The sequence below is a fragment of the Cyrtonyx montezumae genome, unplaced genomic scaffold (genome assembly GCF_038088225.1).
Source record: "Cyrtonyx montezumae isolate F1298 unplaced genomic scaffold, pur_monq_1.0 scaffold_8, whole genome shotgun sequence".
In the NCBI taxonomy this organism is placed as follows: Eukaryota; Metazoa; Chordata; class Aves; order Galliformes; family Odontophoridae; genus Cyrtonyx; species Cyrtonyx montezumae.
In genome coordinates, this window is record NW_027072089.1 from 77,355,048 (window position 1) to 77,377,007 (window position 21,960).

At 43.9% G+C, this 21,960-nt stretch overlaps 3 protein-coding genes across 3 annotated transcripts in view; 1 reads left to right on the plus strand and 2 right to left on the minus strand.

The window, feature by feature from the left end:
• Positions 1-21,960, minus strand: part of LOC136059152 (vacuolar protein sorting-associated protein 4B) — a 382,624-nt gene that overhangs the window by 164,785 nt on the left and 195,879 nt on the right. The window lies entirely within an intron of this gene.
• WRNIP1 (WRN helicase interacting protein 1) lies at positions 1,177-21,320 on the minus strand. The gene is made up of 7 exons (XM_065753138.1): positions 20,796-21,320; positions 11,397-11,588; positions 10,086-10,330; positions 6,962-7,191; positions 3,285-3,440; positions 2,387-2,466; positions 1,177-1,947 (listed from the first exon to the last, which is right to left on the minus strand). Exons 1-7 carry the CDS (start codon positions 21,303-21,305, stop codon positions 1,672-1,674), a joined length of 1,689 nt encoding a protein of 562 aa, XP_065609210.1. The 5' UTR covers positions 21,306-21,320; the 3' UTR covers positions 1,177-1,671.
• The window catches only part of MYLK4 (myosin light chain kinase family member 4), a 74,625-nt gene continuing 62,977 nt past the window's right edge, over positions 10,313-21,960 (plus strand). The window contains exon 1 of the mRNA XM_065753126.1: positions 10,313-10,392. Within this exon, the coding sequence (XP_065609198.1) occupies positions 10,337-10,392 (56 nt within the window). The 5' untranslated portion in view covers positions 10,313-10,336. The remainder of the gene's footprint in view (positions 10,393-21,960) is intronic.

Consider the following 21,960-nt stretch of genomic DNA (forward strand, 5'->3'; position numbering starts at 1 on the left):
TAAGGATCCACTCAGAATCAACAGCAACAGATACAGAAATAATGGGAAAAAAAGCTGCTCACCTTCAGAAGGCCTATAACACCCTCTGATAGGCAGTGATCTTCAGCAAGACGTCTTTGCCTCCACTGCCAATCCTTAAATTAAGTCTGTGAAGGAGTGACTCCTGGCTCCAACCTTTATGGTCATTCAGGTGTATTGCTTGCACCTGAGTTCCCCTGGGCTGACCCTGCCTTTCTACCAGGTGCTCAATCACTGCTTCAAGCCCTGATTCATCATTTCCACTACTCTCCACTTTTTCATGGCATGAACCAATGACTGAGCAGGTTAAAGGTAAGCTTTTTCCATTAGGGTGACCCAGTACACTGCAACAATAGTACAGTTACCTGTCATGATGTAGAACAACAAAATTGAAATGCTTGATCATTGGTTCCTTGTTGAAGTCCTTAGTTCTTTGTGGATCAGTACTCAGCAGTTCTCCTGGAGGCACATAGTTGCTTGGACCAGAGAAGATTTGGCTAGCGTTCCATTAGTCTGATGTAGTCCACCACTGGGTGTCACACTGACCTTACAGTTACACTTGAGCATCTCAGTATCATGTTATTCCTCCAGGTGTGGACTCAAATTGACTCATGAGTAGTAGTATAGATGTTTCAGAGATACAAGAAGGGGTAGGTTCACCTTCCATGGCAAGATATGGGCTGTGTTCCTATCTTGGGTCAACACTTCAGTTGCACGGGGGCATATCCTGGCCGCCTGTACCGTAGCCTTGGGCCCTATATTTGAGGCTGCATAACTATATTGGGTACCAAAGGGGAGTGTCCTGATTTGCCACTAAGGTCTCCCTAAAGATGAAAACCAGTGTAGGCCATGCACCTATTACTGGGAGTGCGACCAACCCCCAACCTCTGGTAATCTCCCCCAAAGTGCAAGTAGGCTACACCACTGTCATGGAGTTATCTCTATATGTGTCTGTGAGAGGGGGACAGCAGGCCCACTGGCTCACTGGCCTGAAAAGGGGTGAGTGAACAAAGAGGGAAAGGAATACCTGGAAAGATTGGCAGTCCATGGAACAGAAGCATTAGCCCTTTGTACAAAGTGCAAAGTCAAAGGAACTTCAGACTATCAAAACCCCATGGCTGCCATAAGAGTATTCAAACAAACAGAAATACATTGTTTTCAACAAGTTTATTAGCTGAATAAATGTTGTTGGAGAAAATATCCCTGAAACTTCATAGAAGGAAGGATTACATTATAATTGTGTTTTGTTTGCCTTATTGTAGCAGGGGGAAGGAGAAGAATCTCTTATTTTCCTGGAAAATAAACGTTCTAAGAGTTGGAAATGGATTCTGATTTTGAAAAGCAGCACGATCGTGTTCCTTATCTCACTGCAAGAACAAAAAGTGGAAGACACTTCTTTTACTCCATTTCCCTCAATCCAGAGAGTGGCAGAACTGTGTTGCAAAGCTTACTTTTGTATTTCTGTACTGCCTAACTGCAATTGTTTACAAAACTCCTTTGGAATGACAGCAGAAAAACACAAAAATACCTCAAGGGCTGAGTGATTTCGTACTCCCAGCTCCAGAAATACCGGGCTGAAATTAGCAGGGAAATCTTCCTCCCGGCACGAGCACGTATGCATCATGAACACAAAAAGGATTCAGAGCAGGGCGGTCATGTTCTTCGTTCCTTAAAGAAGTCTGTTCCTTTCAGCTCGACTGGCAGGTACTCCTGCTCTACAGGTTCCTTGTACATGGGGTTATACTTATAGCCTTTTCCATAGCCCAAGTCCTTCATGAGCCTCGTTGGGGCATTTCTCAGGTGCAGTGGCACAGGTGGTAGAGGTCCTGTGTGCATCCTCAGACATTCTTTGACGTTGCTGTATGCCCTGTACACCTCTATAGACTTTGGTGCTCTTGCAAAATACACTACACATTGTGCCAGAATGACCTGGATACAAAAAAGGGGAAAACGTTAAATGATTTCTTCCAAGCTTTAACATCTGTTTTCCAGACATCCCTTTGTTTGTACACTAACCTCCTTCTCCTACTACAGTATGAACACTATTACACAACAGTGCAGTCCTTCCTGACTTTGGCTACTAGAAAGAAGAGCTACTTTACAACAGCTGGATATATGACAACTCGTAACCAAAAGAAAACAAGAGCCAGAGCAAAACAAAATTACTCGAAATACCACTTCAGCAACACATCAGCAGGGAGATTTCAAGGCCAGTTTCTATTTCTAGAGTAACAGTGTTTTCTTACTCAAAGCCTGGCCTGGAATGCACCAATAAATTTGCCTCGTCCTAGCAATCTCCATTTCTTTCTGATAATTAGCTCTTACAATTGACATTACTCTTAGCTCAGCGAACCAATGAAGCCATTACCTCGCATTCTGGCATTCCAATGAAGTGGCAACCTTGGTAGGCAGCAACTGCTTGTGTTAAAGCCGAAGGGTCTGCCAGCCCTGTAAGAAGGGATTGCATGAAAGCAAGTCCAAGTCGGTCTACTACAGGCACAATGTTTCTGCTCCTCTGCCTCAGAAGGCTATCCATACACACTTCAGAGCTGCTGTCTGGGGTGGTGGAACACCTGCTACAATACTTGGCAGCACAGGGGATGTACACTTTCCACGCGTAACCTTCTGCCTTCTGAAGGGCTGAATCTGCCTCCACACGGTGGTGGCCTGAGCAGTAGCAGGTAGCATAGGATTCCCTTTTTGTGGAAAAAAAATAAAATGGGGACCTAATCTTATACAGACTTAGCTTCCCCAGATCTATTAAATCTCCACTCATCGTTTACGTACTAAAAAATCTGCTGCTTCTGTTGCTGAGGATAAACAAAATGCCTTAAACTACGGACCCCCCTGTCATGAGGTTTGCATGTCAAAGAAGGCCTTTAGCTTTCACAGACATTACAACAATGAAACAAACACAAAAACCAGGCATCCCTGCCACACGCATTCCATGTGACACAAGGTGACCTACAGTCATTACTAGAGTTGAAAAAAAATTGTATTTACACACCATCAAAACCTAACCTCAAACATCGTTGCTCTTCCTGCAGCAATCACCACAATGGCATTGAGTGTCGTAGGCTTCTGTATGCATGCACACAGCTTCTATTGGACATGATCCAACTCAGTACTTGGTACCTGTCGTGCATGCAGCATGTGTTTTGGAACTTACTTTTTTCTCCCCCCAGGTCCTAATCTGTGGAAGTCAGGAGACCGGCGGGTCTTAGTGCAACATAATATACCCATCAAGAAATACAGAAAATACATACCTATGTCTTCACTTGCAAACCTCACCAGCCTCCTTGCCACGTAGAGTGGATCTTCACCACCTTCAAGCATTCGAGCAAGCCAGTAGAGGGATGCGTTTTCATCTGAGCCTCTCATAGACTTATGCAGGGCAGAGATGCAATTGTAATGTTCTTCTCCTGTTCAGAATGGGGGAGCAGAGATACAGAGAGCTATTTGAAGGAAAAAGAGCAAAATACATTTAAAGAGAATGGAACATATTTTCTTAGATCACAGCAGGTAAACATAACCTGCTTCTCCGAGTTCTCTTCAAACATGGATCACGTTGTTCCCAGTGTTTTCAGCACCTTCGTGCTCTGACACCAACAGAGCAACAGCAGACAAGAGAGAAGAGCAGAATGTTCCACTGCTTAAAGGTTACAGGACAAATAATTTGCTCTTGATACCCAACAACCTTTCCTTCAGGAGAAGGGAAGAAGACCTTAGATCTGTATCTCCCAATTCACACAAGGTAAGGTACAGGAACATACGAGCCGTGAAACATCGCTTTGGGATCTATACGCAGAGCACTGAGAAGGCAGCAGAAGAGTCAAAGTAAAGCAATGACGTACACAGGAGAGAGCTCAGACAAAGAAATTACACATCAAATAAAACCTGAAAGTGAAGCACACAGTAAAATCTGACATGAGTTTTATGTACTGTAATTAGAAGAAAGCAAAACAAAAAAAACAATCTTGCTTTGGTGCCATGGATTTATGATCTCTTGTTATTGGCATTCCACGTCATAGCGTCATGCAGTGTGCTGGGAGCTGAACAGTTAATGCTCCAGTTCCACGCATAGTCAGCAGCTCCGGGTACCTGGTTCTCAGGAAAGAACAACTGCCTCTCCCAGAAGAAATGGCTGTTTGTTTCCACGTAGTGGGGAAGACAGAACTGCTCACAAGTGACAAAACGTCCCTTCCTCTTACCACTCGTCTCTGCAGCGCGCTCCCTAGCGGCCCCGCCTTCAGCACGAAGTTTTGGACACTCTCATTTTACTTCATTAGCTTCAATTCCAATCATTTAGTATTATATTGTGTTATTTTGCATTCCACTATGCTGTTTAGTAAACCAGTCTCACAGAATCACTGAACTGTAGGGCTTGGAAGGGACATCCTCCCTTCACTTGTTGCCACTGTTTTGGTTTTAGGCCCCCTCACGCCAATCTCTCTCAGGTTGCTGTGTCCCTCTGCCCCAGTCAGTCACAGAACTGGGCCAAAGCAGCCCAGGAACCCTTGCAATGTAGATATGTCACGATGGCACACGACGAAATTCGGAGGAAAGAAGATCACAGCACATGGCCCTGACCAATCCCCTAGGAAACCTCAGGTTCATCCTTTTAGGAAGAGCCCTGAAAACTGAGCAGCTCAAACCAAAGACACACACAGACTGAAATAAAGAGAACTGACATCCGAAATGCCAGACTGTGCTGAGTTCTTTACAAAGGAGACTTTTGTTTTTAGAACATGAAACTTGAGCGTATGATGAAGCATGGAATTTGAGGAGAAATAAGGCTATTTCACAGATTAAGTTTTATGGCTACAGTGGAAAAAAAGGACAGCACTAGAGGCACTGACAGCCTTCCTTTCCACAATAGTTTGCCATGCAGATGGTTTGGATTCTTATGCACATCTTCTCATTGAGCTTATGACCCTGTTCTGCAGTGACGCTTTTTAAACTTTCCATGCGATGCAATTTTCCCCTTCTTAAAATGCCCACCATTCCTTGGGCCACAGGTAACCGCATCGCAGAGGCATCCGGCTGCGTGCACAGACATACAGTGACATTTCTCTTAGTCCTGCAGCTAAAAGGATTTACAGCCCCAGGGTGGTATCCCAACGATGTCACTGTCCTCCGCTGGCCCTATGAAATCATAGGTCGCACGCATAGATTACGAAGACTGGAGTCCCCGTACCACTGCGACCAACTGCTCCTTTCAAAGGCAACCAGACTTCCTGCCACCCTCTGGGTCAGAAACTGAGCCTGCCTTCCAGCACTGCTGCTCACCCTGCAGTACCGCTCCGTGGGCAACTCACACTCCTGGCATACTCAGGCCCACAGGCAGCTGTTCACGATAGGACTGCACACAAAGAGCCCCGTGCCATGGAGTCATTGCTCGTGCTAATGCAAACTGTACCTTTGGGGTCCACCGTAACACTGGAGTTAGTGGCACTGCAGCCAGACACCCAGACTTGCAGCATCAGAGGTAACAATGTGCAAGGCTCTCTAGAAAACGCAGCTGAGAAAGGGGACGGCTTCCCCCCACTCCTTCTTTCCTCCTCTTCCATTGTTTATCATAACTGACACTGCTGGCACAGACAAGGGCCTAAATCCTGCAATTATTCTGACATTTATCGTTGGTGCCTGCTATTAAATCAGCATGAGCAATGAGCAACAATGCATACAAGGAAGAGGAGACAACATGACTTAAAAATTAGGTTTTAAGTCCATCTGTTGCAAACATTAATTTAGGTGCTGCATCGTTCCCTCCAAAAAATGAAAATAAAAATGAACTACTTAGAAAAGCTAGAACATGACTGAACAGTTTCTCTCTTACACTGCAAGGGCTGCTGACCCTCAGCCTGCCCCGCCGGTGTGTGGACCGCACCCCACAGACTAGGGTGGACCCTTTGTCCCACCAGCTAAAATACAGAGATTGTCTACTACCCAGGGATCGTGGCTTTACACACGTGAATACAAATCAGAGCAGTGGTTGCATTTCCTTCCTGCACTACTCAGTGAGAATACGTGACTGTGCACACCTGGCAACAGCGCATGAGAACCATACCAGTAAATTGATCAATTTTTCCTCTTCCTCCCCTCATCATGATGTCTTCCCTACATACAACATGCTTCCTCTCCCTCCCTGCTACCTCTCTGCCTCTTGTCAGCTGCCAACATACTAATACCCACGCAACTGGCATTTCCTGACAACGAGCCATCCTTTTCTCTTTGTAACAAGGCTGAGAGCAGGCATATGCATTACAACAACCAGTCATTTAAGTACAGCTGAGGAACTCACGGGGATTTGTGTCATTTCTAATACTTGGTCTCTGCCTTTCGACCCTCTCACATAAAAAGGTTTTGTGGCCAACTACTGCAATACCAAGTTACAAGATTAAAGATTAGCGAGAATGAATAACAAATCAGGAAGCCCTGAATGCGCTAGATTTAAGTGACCTGTCCTAAGCAAGCTCCAAAATTCACTGCCTGAAAAAGCCATTCTCAAAAGAAAGCGAGTCGCTCGCGTTTTCATATAACATGGTTGTGAACGTGACCACTACCAAGACTTTCTGGGGAATGCAGTGGAAGTCAGCCAACCACCCCAAGAACAAGTCTCCTCACCAAAACACTTCTCCTTCTTTGTCTTGCCATTCTCTCAGACCTCAGTATCCCAACAGCCTTCAAAAACCCACACGTTTCACTAAAAAACTGCTGGCAGGGCCGCAACTAAGTCTCTCAACTCACCTACGCTTCCAAAACAGAGAACAAGCAAGAAGGAACTTCTGACTGAGGCTGCTCAGGGCTGAAGGACAAGCAGTGTTTAGGCCAGACTGCACTGCAGCCACTGCTTCAGCAGAGCAACTGATGCAAAAGAGGGACAAGCAGTGGGAATTACAGAGGCAAAAGCCGCACTGCAGAAACCGCGTGAGGCACTCACCTGCTCTGTCATAGAGGATGTGCGATCGCTGCAGACCTTCCTTCACGTGTTCTTCCGTTATCAGAACTCCATCCACAGAACAACCTTTGGTAACGCTCAGCGGAGTGATCTTCCCTGCTGCCAGTCTGGCCTGAACCGCTAACTGAAGGCCATTCAATCCAGTCCGCGCGTCACCATCACAAAGGTAGGCGAGAGTACTTAGAGCTTTCTCCTCTATATACACAGGCAATCTGCAACAAGATCATCTCAAGGCATTAACACCCCTTGTGCTCTCCTCTAGCTGTGCACAAGGCAAGGCAAGGCACTTCTTTAGCAAGTCTACTGAGAGGCAACCAGGTTTAAGCAGGCACTCCAGAATAACTGTACCTTCTTCAAGGTGCGGTTTTCAAACACCCTCTTGTGTTTGAATGATAAAACGGAGCAAGACAGTGAAGTATTGCATACATCAAATTCCCTGGAAGTCAAGGAACACGTACGAGCAAGCTACTTACACGGTGCACTGATGAGAGTAAATAGTTTGAAATGACATAATGCATCCCTATTCCACGATCCCTGCCCCCATCACACTAAGAATTTAAGACAAACCACGCCTCCTACTCAGAATAACTGAATCACAGTCATTTTTACTGAGAAATAAAGACCTCCAGTTTTAACAGTCCCTCCCTGTCATTTGACATTTGTAAGCTCATCCTGTCCTCAGAAGCTCAGGACCCTGTCCCCCTTTCAGTTTACCTTGACATCCCCACAACTTGCAGCAACTGTGGGAGCAAGACAAGAAAAAGGCACCAAGAAAACAAGGAAATCGATTCTGGTAGAGTGCTTTTCTTTTTTTTATTTTAAATAACTGTTACGTATGCATGCAGGGCAGAGACAATAAAACCAATTCATCAATGGCTGCATTCTCACTGAGCACACAAGGTACCTGTAAAAACTAAGATTCACCACCAAGGTGAAAGAAGAAACCACAGAGAATCATCTTCCTTTCAAAAATCTGACCAAGGTCACAGTAATGACATGAACCCAAGACCATCCCATAAACTGATTCCTAGCAGTAGATGCAGAATTTCACACTGCACATGGTTGGAGACAGAAATTGCTTCCTTAAGGAGATTGAAATCATAATTAAATGCTCACACCTCTCTTCTGCCTTCTGGCTAGACCTCTGCCTCCCTTCTGAAGTGGGCATGCTTCACATATTGGGACATGTAGCATTAAAGCACCTTTCCCAACTGTGGAGAAAGATGAGCTAAGTCAACAACCAACCTGGCTGTAATTCATAACATCCCTTTCATTTATTCCCCAGGATAGATGGAACACTGTTATCTACCTGTGTCTGATGCTAGCCCCGCTTCCTAGATGTGGTGAAGTAAAAAGGTGAAAGAAGATACAGCTGCTCCTGGAATGTATTATGTGGAGATGAAATGAAAGAGCAAGAATACTATGGGGTGTGAATCAAGGAGTTAACAAGGAGATCAAAACTGCATCAGAGAAAGTGACAGAATGGCTTTAAAAATAAATAAATAAATAAAAGTAAAATTCAAGAGCAAGAATACGTATCAACTACTGATCAAAAACAGAGAGTAGTAGAAAAGACAAATAAAAAAGGTTAAATGTCACTGCAACAAAAGCTCTTAAATTCTGACTGGTGTTCTCATTTTAAAAGCATCTGGCTCCCACATGGTCAGTGGCATGGGGTAATTTCTCTTCATGGATAGATTTTTGAAACTGCTAGTCCAACAGTCTGCCTGCCAGACTTCTTTGAGTTTGATTAAACACCACACCATGCTGTTTAAATCATCTACAGCTAACAGGAGGTTACAGATATGGGGAATCTAGCGAAACCCAAACCCAAACAACTGCAGCTGAAACTATGCCTTATACTTTAATCCCATACAGAAAGGAAAGTCTCTGAACCTCAGTCAGGGTGCAGCCACAAGCACAGCTGTGACTTTACGTTAAAGATGACACGTTCTATCGCCCTCTCGTTCAAGATTCCTATCACCACAAAATACAGAGGTTACAAAAGAGTAAAAACAAGCCATGATACCTTGAAAAAAATGAAAAGGGTAACAAGAAAAAAGAAAAAAAGGAGGTAGAAGCAGGGACAACGCTTTTCATTCCCTTTCCTGACCCCAACATCCCAGCTAGCTCTCCTTACTGCTTACGTTCTGTGGTAATACTAAAAGGACAAAATATATTGTCTTTCATTTACTTCATAGAGTGCCCACACAATTACCATCACATCAATACACTTTAAATGACTAGCAATACACACAAGCACCAAGAAAACAAGAAACTGCAATGATAACTGTCATGAAAGCAGCGCAGGATTGAGCATTATTCTTGTTTGCTAGCTAACCATTTCAAGTCAAATATACATCCCTTAAGGATGAATCTTGATCTTACTTATTCCAAATTCTCCCTAAAGTTTAACATGACTATCTGGTTTGGACAAAAAGGGGCAGAAAAAAAATATTTCATATATATATATAAATATATAAATACATAAATAGATGTTAATAGATAGATCTATATTATATAATAGATAGATATATCTATTAACATCTCCCAGCAAACACCCTCCCCAGTATACCACAGAACACATCATAGTATTTATGCTGCAGCTACGGAAGAGCAGCATACCCTCTGATCTCATCCAAAACAATTCTGAGAAAACACCAAACTTTTGTCAGGCGCTTCCAAGTTAATTTAATAGGGGATGCCCCATCCACCACTGAGTGGAAATGTGATGCTTTCACAGCCCATAACAAGAAGTAATGCACATTAGGACATGCAAAAGACTCCGTTACAGGCTTCCACAGCAAATCCCCACAGGGGAATGGATTTAAATATCCTGGGGGGCAAGCCAGGAGCTACGGATCCAAGTATAAAACTCTCTCCCTAATCCAGATGGTAAGATTATGTTTTGGATGGAGGGAGCCAGTGCTCTGAATTCTCTCTCTCCTGCCACCCCGCTGTGCCTGCCACATGCTGCCACTTCTTTTCTTTACTATCACAAGTGGCTAGGATTTCACTTCCCCCTAAGTGCTCCATCCTCTCCCTGGCAGGCAGTCAATTCCTCAGGCCGTGTGTGTTAACACCCTGCAGTCCATAAAGTACTCACTCTGAGCTCTCCTTGCCGCTGCTAGTCGCAGAGCTGCTGTGCTGGTTGCCTTGGCCCAAAACCTGAACTCCTAAGGACTTGACAGCCCGCAGCAGAATTGCCTCCATCGCCTCAACTGAGAGCTTCTCCAGAACGATCACCCGGCACCGGCTCAGAAGAGCGGCGTTGACCTGGAAGGACGGGTTTTCTGTCGTTGCTCCTATCAGAGTCACTGTCCCGCACTCAACGTGAGGAAGGAAAGTGTCCTGAGTATGGGAGGGAAGCAGAAACAACTGATTTCAATCAATGACAACCTGAAACATCCCATGTGAGTAGGCTACTTGGCATTTTCAAATACTTATCTCTTGTGCTGTGAGTTTTCGGGTTCCCTGCTGATGTGACAAATAACCTCACTGACAAGGCAGCTCACCTGTTCAGCTAATTAAATGATTTAATTTCACCCACATGGCGAAAGGCTGTTCACCTCGATAATCCATGCTTGCACTGACAATGACTCTACCAGCTAAAAAGGAAGCTATAAATGTCTGCAAATTTTTAGTTTACTTTTGTGACTTTGTTTTGTTGTTTGGCAAAAGAGGTAACATGAAAATGCCTTATCAAACATAACACATAATGAGGATACTTCTAACTCTCAGAACCAATGTTTAGGGCTACAATTCTCCACCTAATTCAATAGAATATCTCAGAAAACTACAGGAAAATCACAACACAGCTCCACAACCACATCCTTGTTCCGTAACTGTGGATGTGTTCTTAACCGTCAGGACAGAATTTAAGCTTCCACGGCATGACCATAAAAAATAATACCTACAAAAAGAAATAGGAAAGAAATACCCAAGCGATGGCTGCAGCAACATACTATCCCAAAATACCACGCTATGCCCTCATTTTCTCTGTTACCACAGAGAGGAGAGCACAACATCAGAACAATCACCCCATGCACATCCACATTCCAGACCTTTAAAGTAACACAGAGCGTTATCCCCACGGTGGAGGCTGAAATGAAGGCAGGTACAGCAAACATCACTAAAAATGACTTTGGAGAAATAAAATTCTAAGAAGAAAAGTATAAAGTAAATGAGTCAACTACAGGTACAGCTCAGATTTATTTAAATCTTTGAACTGCAGTATCTACACATTGATGTCTGATAGGTAGTCAGAGGCATGAATATTACCTTCCATAAGTCATTCACCACGAACATTAATATTAAAACCAAAAGCCCAAAGTAAACTATCACCCAAAGGCAAAGTGGGGAATTTCACAGACGTTCTTACAAAGGCTTTTTCCAAAAAAGCAATGCACTACAATACCTGCTGAGATTTATTGAACCGATGGATCTCATCGATAAAGAGAATGGTTTTTCTCTTGAAGAGTCTTTTTTCATTCTGGGCTTGGCTGATGACATCTCGAACATCATTTGTCTTGGCACTCGTGGCTGACAGTGTCACAAACCTCATGCCTTTCTTTTTGCTGCTGTTGGCGATGATATGTGCGAGGGTAGTCTGAAAAAGCAGTAGGAGTTAATGTTGTAACAAAAATCATTTTGGATGCAAAATACTAATTTGAAGACAGTATATAAAGAACATATATAAAGTATACAAAGTATATAAAGACATACGTTTTGGACACTGACAGTTGAGAGAATAGGGTATTTTAATTCATGCAACTGTAGGCCACAGAAGACTCAAAAACTTTCCGCTAGGAGTAGCTGCCAATTCCACATTGCATTTCTAAGGCTTGCACTTTTAAGTACCAGACCTATTCAATCTCAACACTGAAAATGCCAGCAATGACAGCTGTCTCTTTCACCATTGAAGACAAACTCTTTTCCACATACACAGTTGTCACAGGAGATGGGTTGACGGCAATTCACTGCGCAATTATTCTGCAGAGTATTTTAAAGAATAAATAGCTGGTCTATTCTGAGATACCTGCAAAAGAGCTTACAGCAGAGTCGCATTTAAGAAAGAAAATGCTACGTAAACGTAGTTAAAGCTTTTTCTATTTCTACCACACATCAAAACTAAATTTGTCAAATAGCAGTTTCTTACAAAAGCACAAGAACACTGAAAAACCATATGCACACTTCAAAATGTAACTCAAAATGTAACTCAATCTAAACAGTCAAGAGTAATCAAGCCCAGGGAAGTAAAGGGTAGCTGCCTGAACAAACTGTTGGCTGGTTTTAGCTCTGTTGTTTTCTTTCCTTGTAGACAACATTGTCACATTGTCATTTATTTATAGCAAACTTCACTGCATCCACTTCAGCACAGAGGCAGCCTCCAGCACTACCTTGCAAGCAGATTTACTATACCTGAACACAGGCATAGTCCTCAGACCTTCCATCACACCTCTCAGGTGTATCTGCATGTCTTGAGCTGTATTACCTCTGTTTGAAACTACTGGAAGAGAAAAACAGGAGTTTTCTCCATCAGCCTCACTTCTGTTGAAGAAGGCGAGGACACTGGAGACAGGAGAGCCTCAGCAGCTGAGAAGCGGGACAGGTGCTGATAAAACTGCTTCAGAAGACATTCTAAGTACTGAGGTTAAAGCAGCAGGTGCTTCAAACCTGATCCTCTTGCAGAGAGATTGCAGAAGCCACCATCTATCAGATCACTGCCAGTGGGCAGTGGACAGGAACTCTTTCACTGCCCTAGAAGTGCTGCTCTGTCTCTTTAAACGATCTCTACATCTCCAAAATGGCACCAGCCTAAGATGAGAAAGGGGAAACACATGTTACTATTTATCCTTGCTTTTGGTTTAGTAAGGGGTTCCTGTCTTCAGAAGAGGTATCATTTCATGTCTTGATTCAAGACTCGAGTCACATCCCCCCTCATCCCAGTAGCTCAGAGCACCACAGTCCTTTTCTTCCTGGGAATGCTGCAGAAGACAAGACTAATGTAAGCATTTTCTAGAGTGTTGTTCAAAGCCTAGAGATATCAGGGAGGCTTGGGAGAGCAAAAAACAGAAAGAAAAAAACAACCCAAGAAGTGGTACTTTAAGCTAGGCCAAGAAAATAAAACTATAAACTGAAGCTGGTGACTGTAAACTAAATATGGTGTTTCCTTACAAAAAGGCATTTGATTCATAAGGTATTCATGCCTCAAAAACAGTGAAAGCACAGAAACCCCCAATATTATATCACATTCAGATATTAAAAGTGCACCTCTTCTTTCTCTAACAGTAGCAGTGGAGAGAAGAAAAAATAAAATTCAAGTTGCTATTCTTCTTATAGCTCCAATTAAACTGGTAACTCACACTTCATCAATATCAGGTGACATAGATGAAGAGATTTGTTATGGTCAACACATGTCTAAATGGAGTCATTCAAGACTGCAGAGATCACTTTTTCCCTACACACAGTGTGAATGGCTTTTTCCATTGTACCGAACAGCACACCATGCAGCAAGGGTCAAAAGTCAAAAATTTTACAAGGTATCTTAGTACAAGCGATACTTAAAAGCCAAAGAGAAACTGAACCCTTGTGTTTTTCAGTCAGTCAAATCAGACTACAATCTTCAGGTAAAATTTTTTGACTAGAGGATACATAGGAATCTGTATTTCTACCCTTACTTTAGGGAAAAAAAATATAAAGAAAACTGTAGGAAAAGGCCAATGAAATCTGTTTGAAAGTTACCATTAAAACAAAAATCTACTTGACATCTGCTATGCAGTCCTCAGCCAGCATATAACCTCTCCCACTCTGCCAGCTGCTGGGTCAGCGAAAGTTGCATTAATAATAACATACACTGTATTTCAAAAGCATTGCTTGATGGAGACAGACGTATTCTTGGCCTCTTCCCTCTATTCTTTACAATCAATCATTTAGCCCATCAAACTGCCCATCAAATAGAGGTCAAACCTTCCCCATTCTTGTGTAAGCCTATTATTTCCCATGATTCCATTTTCTTTCCTACTTCTTCCTCGAGCAAGTCAGTATCATGCTACACCAAGAAACTTGTGAACCATGACTCAATAACAACGTTCAACTTGAGCTCAAGGTCACGTATTTCCAGATCTCCTACACACAGAACAAACACAGCTACTGAAACTCTTCTCCACTGTCCTGGATTTTTTTTCAAGTCAACCCAAATGAGAAAAAAATATATATCCCAAAACCTAACCAAAACAAACAAGCCACCCACCAATGAAACAAACCCACGCAACAGTGCTTCCAAGCTTTGGTACCAGTTATGGATTCGATGATTCTTATGAGTTCCTTTCAACCTGGGATATTCTATGACTTGGTGAATGAAATGGAAGTGTCCCTGGAGCCAAGAACACCTCTTGCTGTCAGAGCACACAACCGACTCAGATTCTGTGTTGGTGTTAGCAGGATGTTTGGAGTAGGAGACAAGAACTTTCTGAGCAAGCATCCCTGGTGGAGCAGCTCTCTTTGAAAGCAACCTATTTTCCTATTCTGTGTGCTACCACTAGTCAATGCGATGTCACATTCAAGGCCAGAAGAAAACAGGAAAAAACAAGTACAAACAATGCCTGTCCTATTGATGCTGACATTCAGAGACTCACCACTTATACACAAGTAGTTGTTTACATTTTAGTACCTTTTTACCAGGTCATTAAACAACACCCACTGCATCAGAAGCCTTTTCTAGGTATTATGGGTCATACTGCCCATCTCTCTTCAGAAAGAGAAGCTGAAAAACCTGGAAGAGCAGCATTTACAGTCAGACCACAGCAAAGAAAAATCCTGTCAAGGTGTCTGTGAAGCCTAACACTGATCTTACTTCATGTTACTGGAAGATCAGGTAGACCGTAAGGACCTGCCTATGGCTTCCCATTCGTGAAGTCTTTCCTTATTCATCCTTAAGTTGCATGAATTCAGCAAAACAGCTGTTGCAGATGTCAGTCATTGAAAACACACAGTCTCTCAGGTGTCACAGTCTCACAGCCCTTTCATGTCTCTCAACCTCTTCATGACGTACTCACATTCATACTATACTCTACGGAAAGACACTGAACTCTCCCCTTGCAGCTGGACAGACCACCCCAACATGCATGCTTCTACTAAGAAGGGCATACAGTCTGCTAAGGTAACTTCAAGTGACCAAAGATGTGGTAGTAGTTTACAGAGTGCAGCAGCACAAGTTAATCCTGAGCATGGATAATCTAGCTGGTGTCTAGGCTTCCCCTCAAAAGGATTTTGCTGGTTCGTTCCACAGTGGAAATTGTGTAAGCATTTCTGATGACAGAAGATGGAGAGCTCAGTACAAAACAGCACAACAGGCTAGCTACATCTACATACTTGTGGGGGTCTCCTGTTAAGTTTTCAGAGTTCTGATCTGGCATCCTGCTGCTCTCTGATCATGACTTTCCCTGTATTTTTGCCTCTCTCTTTATTCTGGATAAGACTTCCAAATCTTTGCTTACATGGTGTTACCATCAACTTCAGCCCTACCTCTGAGGGCAGTGGGAGGGAAGGCCATACTGTGCTTGATGACCAGTCACAATAGGCCATGTGCAGCTTCACAGGCCTGAGATGGACACCAACAGTGTCAGCATCTGCAGGTGCCGGATGGGGAAGCAGCTCCCTGAGATACAGCTTAAAACTGTCCTATCCAGCACCACCGAGCTGAACCCACACTGTCACAAGAGACAGAGGCAATGCAGCAGGCTATGCCTAAAGGAAATTGTCAGGACAGCAGATGAACGTGGCTCTGACACACTGCCTATTGAGATAAATGTAATCAGAAGTGGCAGCAGCTGGCACTTATATAAGGGCAGATGCTATTCTTACTCATCTTGTTTGGTTCCTCACACCCCAAATAGCCTACTGTGAGACTACTGGAGGAGTAAAGTGTCACTAAACAACAGCAACAGCATGTGGCTCAGTGCACTTCCAGAATCCAAGTCAGACCAAGCATAAACAGAGGCAAGGTCACTGCACAGCATTTCCTGAAATGGAGCCGTGTCTCCATTTGCTGCATCCAGATTTGCTTCATTATATTCCAACTGCTTTACAAATTTGCTGAGCTAACTCCAGGTTTCTCTGCCCTGAGTACTATGCTACATTATTCCTGATTTAAATTGGCATAAGCAAAATTAGGCATTTGAAGACTTTTCACAGGCAACTGCAAATACAAGCTCATTTTTCAGAGCTGTTCTGGACTCTGCTTCTGTAAAAGATAATGCACATTTCCAGATAAAAATCTCATTTTCCATCTGTGCTGCATCCAATGCATCATGACAAACATCTTGAATAAAAAGAAATCCAAGGGTCTCCTGGAAACAAAATATAAACTCAGTGGACATTTGACAGAAACTTCAAGGACAACTTGTCAGTGGTTTTTCATGTTCTTTACTTGTATCAACATGGCACATTTTAACATGGTACCCAGCTTGCATGTGCAGGCCCCAGAAGATCATGCGTGAATGCTCTGTCCTATCATTTCTAGGGAGCAAGTTCCAGACATGCTGCCTACTTTTTTCCATGTTAAATGGCATACACAAGAGGGAATGTTTACCATATTTAAAACAGAACGTTCAGGTTTATAAAGCTTAAACTCTATCTGTGGCAGCAAAATTATTCTGTGCTCAAGTTACTCGTGTCCCCTCGCTAACTCTACTAAAATTGGTGCCCCATGGCAGACAAGCAAAAATCTAAATCCCTGCATTAAGGTGTCATAAATCACAGTGCAGCATACTCAGATTACACCAGGATTCGTGCAGGCTTTTAAAAATTTGCATAGTCAGGATGAACAAGCTAACTGTTCAGAAGTTAATAACCATGGCATCTCTTTTAGGCAGCTTTTCTTCTGCTGCTCTGTGTCCCATCAGCTTCTTAAAGCACAGCACAACTTCATGTGTTCAGCACTAATAGTGACAAAAGGAAAAACAGAAACAAAAGAGACACAGCAAATTCACTACAGCACTCTGACTTCATTAAAAGAATAAATTAGAAGCACAGAGATCATACTCCCCTAAAATAAGACTTATTACAGATGAAAACTCAAAAGACAGTCACCTCACAACAGAAGTATCCTGGTTGTCAATGTGTTTCCTTGAATAGTCAACTGCTCCTACAGCAAGTAAGATCAAAACACAACACATTTTTATCTACGTACCCAACTTCGATGTATTTCATAATGAAAATCCTCAGAAAGCACTCTTGATCTTCAGTGTAAAATATTGCATTTGCGCCAGTTTAATGGCAAAGTTTCTCTTCTAGCTCAGAAGAGAGCAGTGTGTCATAGAATGGCATAGGTTGGAAAGGACCTTGAAGATCATCCAGTTCCAACTCTCCTGCCACGGGGAGGGCTGCCAGAGTAGAAGTACAGAATGACAAGTAATGCATACATGCCTTTGAAACTCGTCCCCAAGTATTAATTCAACGTCCACTCATTTTTCACTTAGTCCTGCTTTACTCTTTTTAAAAGAAGCACTGGTTAACGTGTTATTTAGCTATAGAAATGAAGGAAGGCAGAGATGGGCAGCAATAAGCCAATTCTATGGGTAGCAGGGAATGAAGAAGTTTAGGAAGTCCAAATGAGCACCTTACACAGCATGTTCGGATTTAGACCGATGTAATAATTATACTCCTATTTTAGCACCATCCCTTTACTGTAAGGCTAAATTTCTTTGATGGACAGAGCATAGCACATGAGCTCACTGCATTTGAAGCTAGACAGTATGCAATTTTTTTTTAATATTTTTCCTACTGGAAAGGACTGAGCTTAGTAGAAAAAGGGTTAGATACCAGTCCCACAAGATCCTTATACAGTGCTAGTACTTATTTTTCTCCTTCACAGGACTATTTCAATTTCAAACATTAATTTATGTGATTCTTCATGTATACAGAAAATAGACTGCCCTCAGTCCTTCATGCATTTCAGGTTACTTCTTCATGAAACATTTTCTTAGTCATTTTATATATATTAATTTGAAATGGTACATGAAAAGAGGTAGGCAGGCAACCACGTACTCATTTTTCCTTCTTCAAGGGGATTATTTTACCTTGCATTTTCAATCTCCATGGACAGGAATTAAACAAAAAATACCAAAGAGAAGTATAGAACTTTCATATGACACGGGAGGAAGGTGGTCCAAAATGAAATTATACTACAACAGCATCTTAGAAATACAACTAAGCACCGGCGAGGGGACAGCTCATCCTTTTGCATTTCCCTGTATTTTCTGCTTCTGCCAGGAATTGATGATCCTGACCTTTCTAAGCTAGCTAAAAGAGAGATGCCTCAGAACTATTTGCTGAGGGACAACATCAACTCTACAGCAACTCAAAAAGGGCAGTCCATATTCAAGTCATTAGGCAAATCTGATCAGTAGCAGAACTCAAGCTCAGTGAGTAGCAAGCTTACTAAATACAATGGTGTATTTTGCACTCAAGGTGTGTGAATAAGGGAGGTATGTCATGAGAAAGGAGAGTGAAAGCAACATGACGTTAAACAGATCACCCATTATTCAAAAACAATCTCAGCAACACAGGAGGCTCCAAAAGTAGACCTGTAGCACAACAGAGAGCTGTAACCACCACGAAAACAAGCTTTCCCAAAGCCTTCCAAAAAATTGTTAGTCCCAGCAGAATACAACTCAAAAGTCCACCGAGTTCAGTTGCAGTTTCCAGATACTGAATGTGACCTTCACTTTGTGACCACTATGTTTGCAACACGTTTTTTTCTTAAGGAAAAAGGACTTTTCAATAAAGAGAGCGCACACACAGTTTACACAGACAACAATAAACCAAAGGTAAAACAACATGATGAAAGTAGGCCTGGAATATTCTATTTAATATTGTAGAATGGTAATTAAATAATATAATTTAATAGAAATTAAATGGTCTCTGGTCATCTTCCACCTTCTCTTCAACAAGATTATAAAAGAAGCCCTTCTTCAAAGTATGGCTGAGTCTGGATGGGACACTGAAGTGCAACCAGTTCCAACCCCATGCCATGGGTAGGGCTACCACCATCAGCTCAGGCTGCCCAGGGCCCCATCCAACCTGCCCTTGAGCACCTCCAGGGATGGAACACCCACAGCTTCTCTGTGCAGCTGTGCCAGTGCCTCACTGCTCTCTGAATAAATTATTTCTTCCTCATATCTAACCTAAATTTTCCCTTTTCTAGTTTAAAGCCATTCCCCCTTGTCCTAGTACTATTAGACCATTTTAAAAGTTATCCCCCTCCTGTTTATAAGCTCTCCACAAGTACTGGAAGGATGCAATGAGATCTTCCCAGAATACTCTCTTCTCTAAGCTGAACAAGCCCAACTCCCTCCACCTTTCTTCATAGGAGAGGTGCTCCAGCCCTCTGATTGTGGCTCACCTCTGGACCAACATCAAAAGCTCCTTAACTTCATCTACCCTTGTTTTTTCTGATATTACCTTGCTATTTTAAAGGAAGTAGCAACTGTGTACATTCACCAGCAGGTTCTTCTCAGGTGTGTGTTGTCTACCTAGTACATAACTGCTAACAGTATTAATCCATTCATCATTCATTCTTAGACCTGCTCCTTATTAATTGAGATTAACTGGTATTACTGTACAAACACCATGCACATGAAGTCACTTTTTATCTACAAAAGAAGTATATTGAGACTGACAGGGCAGCAATTTACCCTTAACTCCAATGCTAGCATTAATTCATTAGCTATTATTTCACATATCCTACATTTGCTTCTATGCATAGCCAAGACACCTACATACATATATGTAAAACTTGAAGCTGAGCACACATTAGACTGACAGAGCTTGCATTTTGCTTGCTTAGCTTCCTCCGTCCTTCCCCCTCCATCCCAATGTTAAATACAGGGAAAATGAGTTGAGATCTTTAAGTGAACACACTCAAGGTGCTTACTTGGCCCTTCACTCACTCCAGTTGCGGAGCCCTTCATTGCCTAGCTGCACTACAGTGTCTTTTGGGATTTCACCAGTATTAGTCCTTGGTATCTTTTATTAAAAGAAGTAGGGCACAAGCACGCAGCAGTCAGAACCGGAAGACCAACTGATGGTGATTCGTGTCTTTGTAGGTGGGTGCGTGCCTAACAGAGCACACCTAGTCTCAGTGCAGGCTGCCTTCCACACCTAAATCTTTTTCTGTCAGGAGGCAGAACTATTGGGCTAAAGCAAACATGCGTTTGCAAGCTACGCTATGTAAGTCTCCTTCATCTCCCAGACACTTGGATACAATGAAGAAGTTTGTTACTACATGTGTGGTGAAGCACTGGTGCAGATTGCCCAGATTTGTGGTGGATGCCCCAACCCTGGAGACACTCAAGGTCAGGCTGGATGGGCCTCTGAGCAACCCGATCTGCTGTAGGTGTCCCTACTCCCAGGGGAGATGGACTAGGCGGCCTTTAAGCGGCCCTTCCAAATTGAATGATGTTATGATTGTAATCTGTTGCTGCTTTCAAGCTTATCAGCTTCTGTATTTATTTAATGGACCAGGGGTTTACTAGAAGAAGTCTACTGTCTGCAGTGAATCAAATCTGGCCTGTGTAATGAAAGTCCAAGCTGCAGAGAATAGGGATGACAGGTGTGGGTCACATTTTATTCTAGAAGTAAGCTGCATTTTTGTAATTTAAGTGCCAACAAGTGGAGAGTCACTACAAAAGAAGCCAAGCCAACAGGGGAAAAAGGTGAACACAGAAATAAGTCCCTCCCTTGAAGTCCATCAGCTGGGAAGAAGCTGGGAAGAGCTCGAGGTCCTGAGGGCAGGGCAGGAGCAGGCACTCACCTTGCCGCAGCCCGGCGGTCCCCAGAGGACGAGCGAGGGGATCTCGTGGGCCTCCAGCAGGGACCGCAGCAGGGTGTGTGCGCCCAGCACTCGCTCCTGCCCCACGTAGTCCCGCAGCGTGTCGGGCCGCAGCCTGTCGGCCAGGGGCTGCCCCTCCAGCCGCTCCGCCACGCTCGCCCCGCGCAGCACGGGTCCGCCGCCCTCCTCCGGCTGCCCGGCGGCATCTCCCCTCCCGACCCCGCTCCTCCCGCCGGGAGCTCCCGGGCTCTGGCCCTTGCGGAAGAGGGAGAAAACGGGAGCTGCCGCAGGGCGGGCCTCCTCGGGCCGCTCCTCCGCTTCGCCGCTCGGCGAGCCGGCGGCAAGACGCGGCTTCTTGGGGGGCGGGGAGCTGCCCCGCTGCGTTTGGCCTTCCGCGGCCTGCAAGCAAAGGTCCAGGTGCGAGTTGATGAGCGCGGCCGGCAGCTCCCGCAGGCACACGGGGCACCGCACCGCGCACTCGGCGCCCTCCATCGGTTCACGCGGCGCCGCTGGGGCCGCTGCGGCCGCTGCGGAGCCGGAAGCGAATCCTCCCGCCCTCCGCGCCCGCGGCTCTTCGGGAGCTGTAGTCAGCCCCTAGCGGCGGGAGGACGTGCCCGCTGCCGTGAGCCTCGGGGTAGCGGAGGCCCTGCGGGTGGCAGAGGGCTGTTCGTAGACCTTAACCATCTGTAAGGTTGGAATGACCTCTAAAGATCACCTACTCCAACCGTCAGCCCATCCCCACCGTGCCCGCTGACCACGTCCCTCAAGTGCTACATCTCTGTTTTGTATTTTAAATAAAGGCATAGTAAGCTGTGCCGTCAGCATCCTGATTTAACACCTGAATTTGACCCTGTGGTGATTCTTTCCGCCTTACGTCTTATTTTCTTTCCTAAATTATATTTTTAGATTTAATGATATTCTATTACGTAACCATTCCCAGCTTGTAAATTTCAGGTCAGTCTAATGTCAAGATGTGCCATGCTGGCATTGATGCATAAACAAGTCTGGCTACTATGTAAAAGTAACTGTCTCTTGGCTTAAACACTGAAAATGTCTGGTTTGCAAGTGACCAACTTGTAGGAAATAGAATTTTCACTGCAACTCAACATGGAGGGCGAAGAACAGTGTTTTGAGTGAAGTGCTGTAC

Coding starts and splice junctions, on each gene's coding strand:
- WRNIP1 (XM_065753138.1), bottom strand. CDS start 21,305: ATGGAGGGCGCCGAGTGCGCGGTGCGGTGCCCCGTGTGCCTGCGGGAG. Junction 10,331..11,396: donor GGTTCAATAAATCTCAGCAG/GTATTGTAGTGC, acceptor TCCCATACTCAG/GACACTTTCCTTCCTCACGT. Junction 3,441..6,961: donor CATCCTCTATGACAGAGCAG/GTGAGTGCCTCA, acceptor CATTCTGAACAG/GAGAAGAACATTACAATTGC.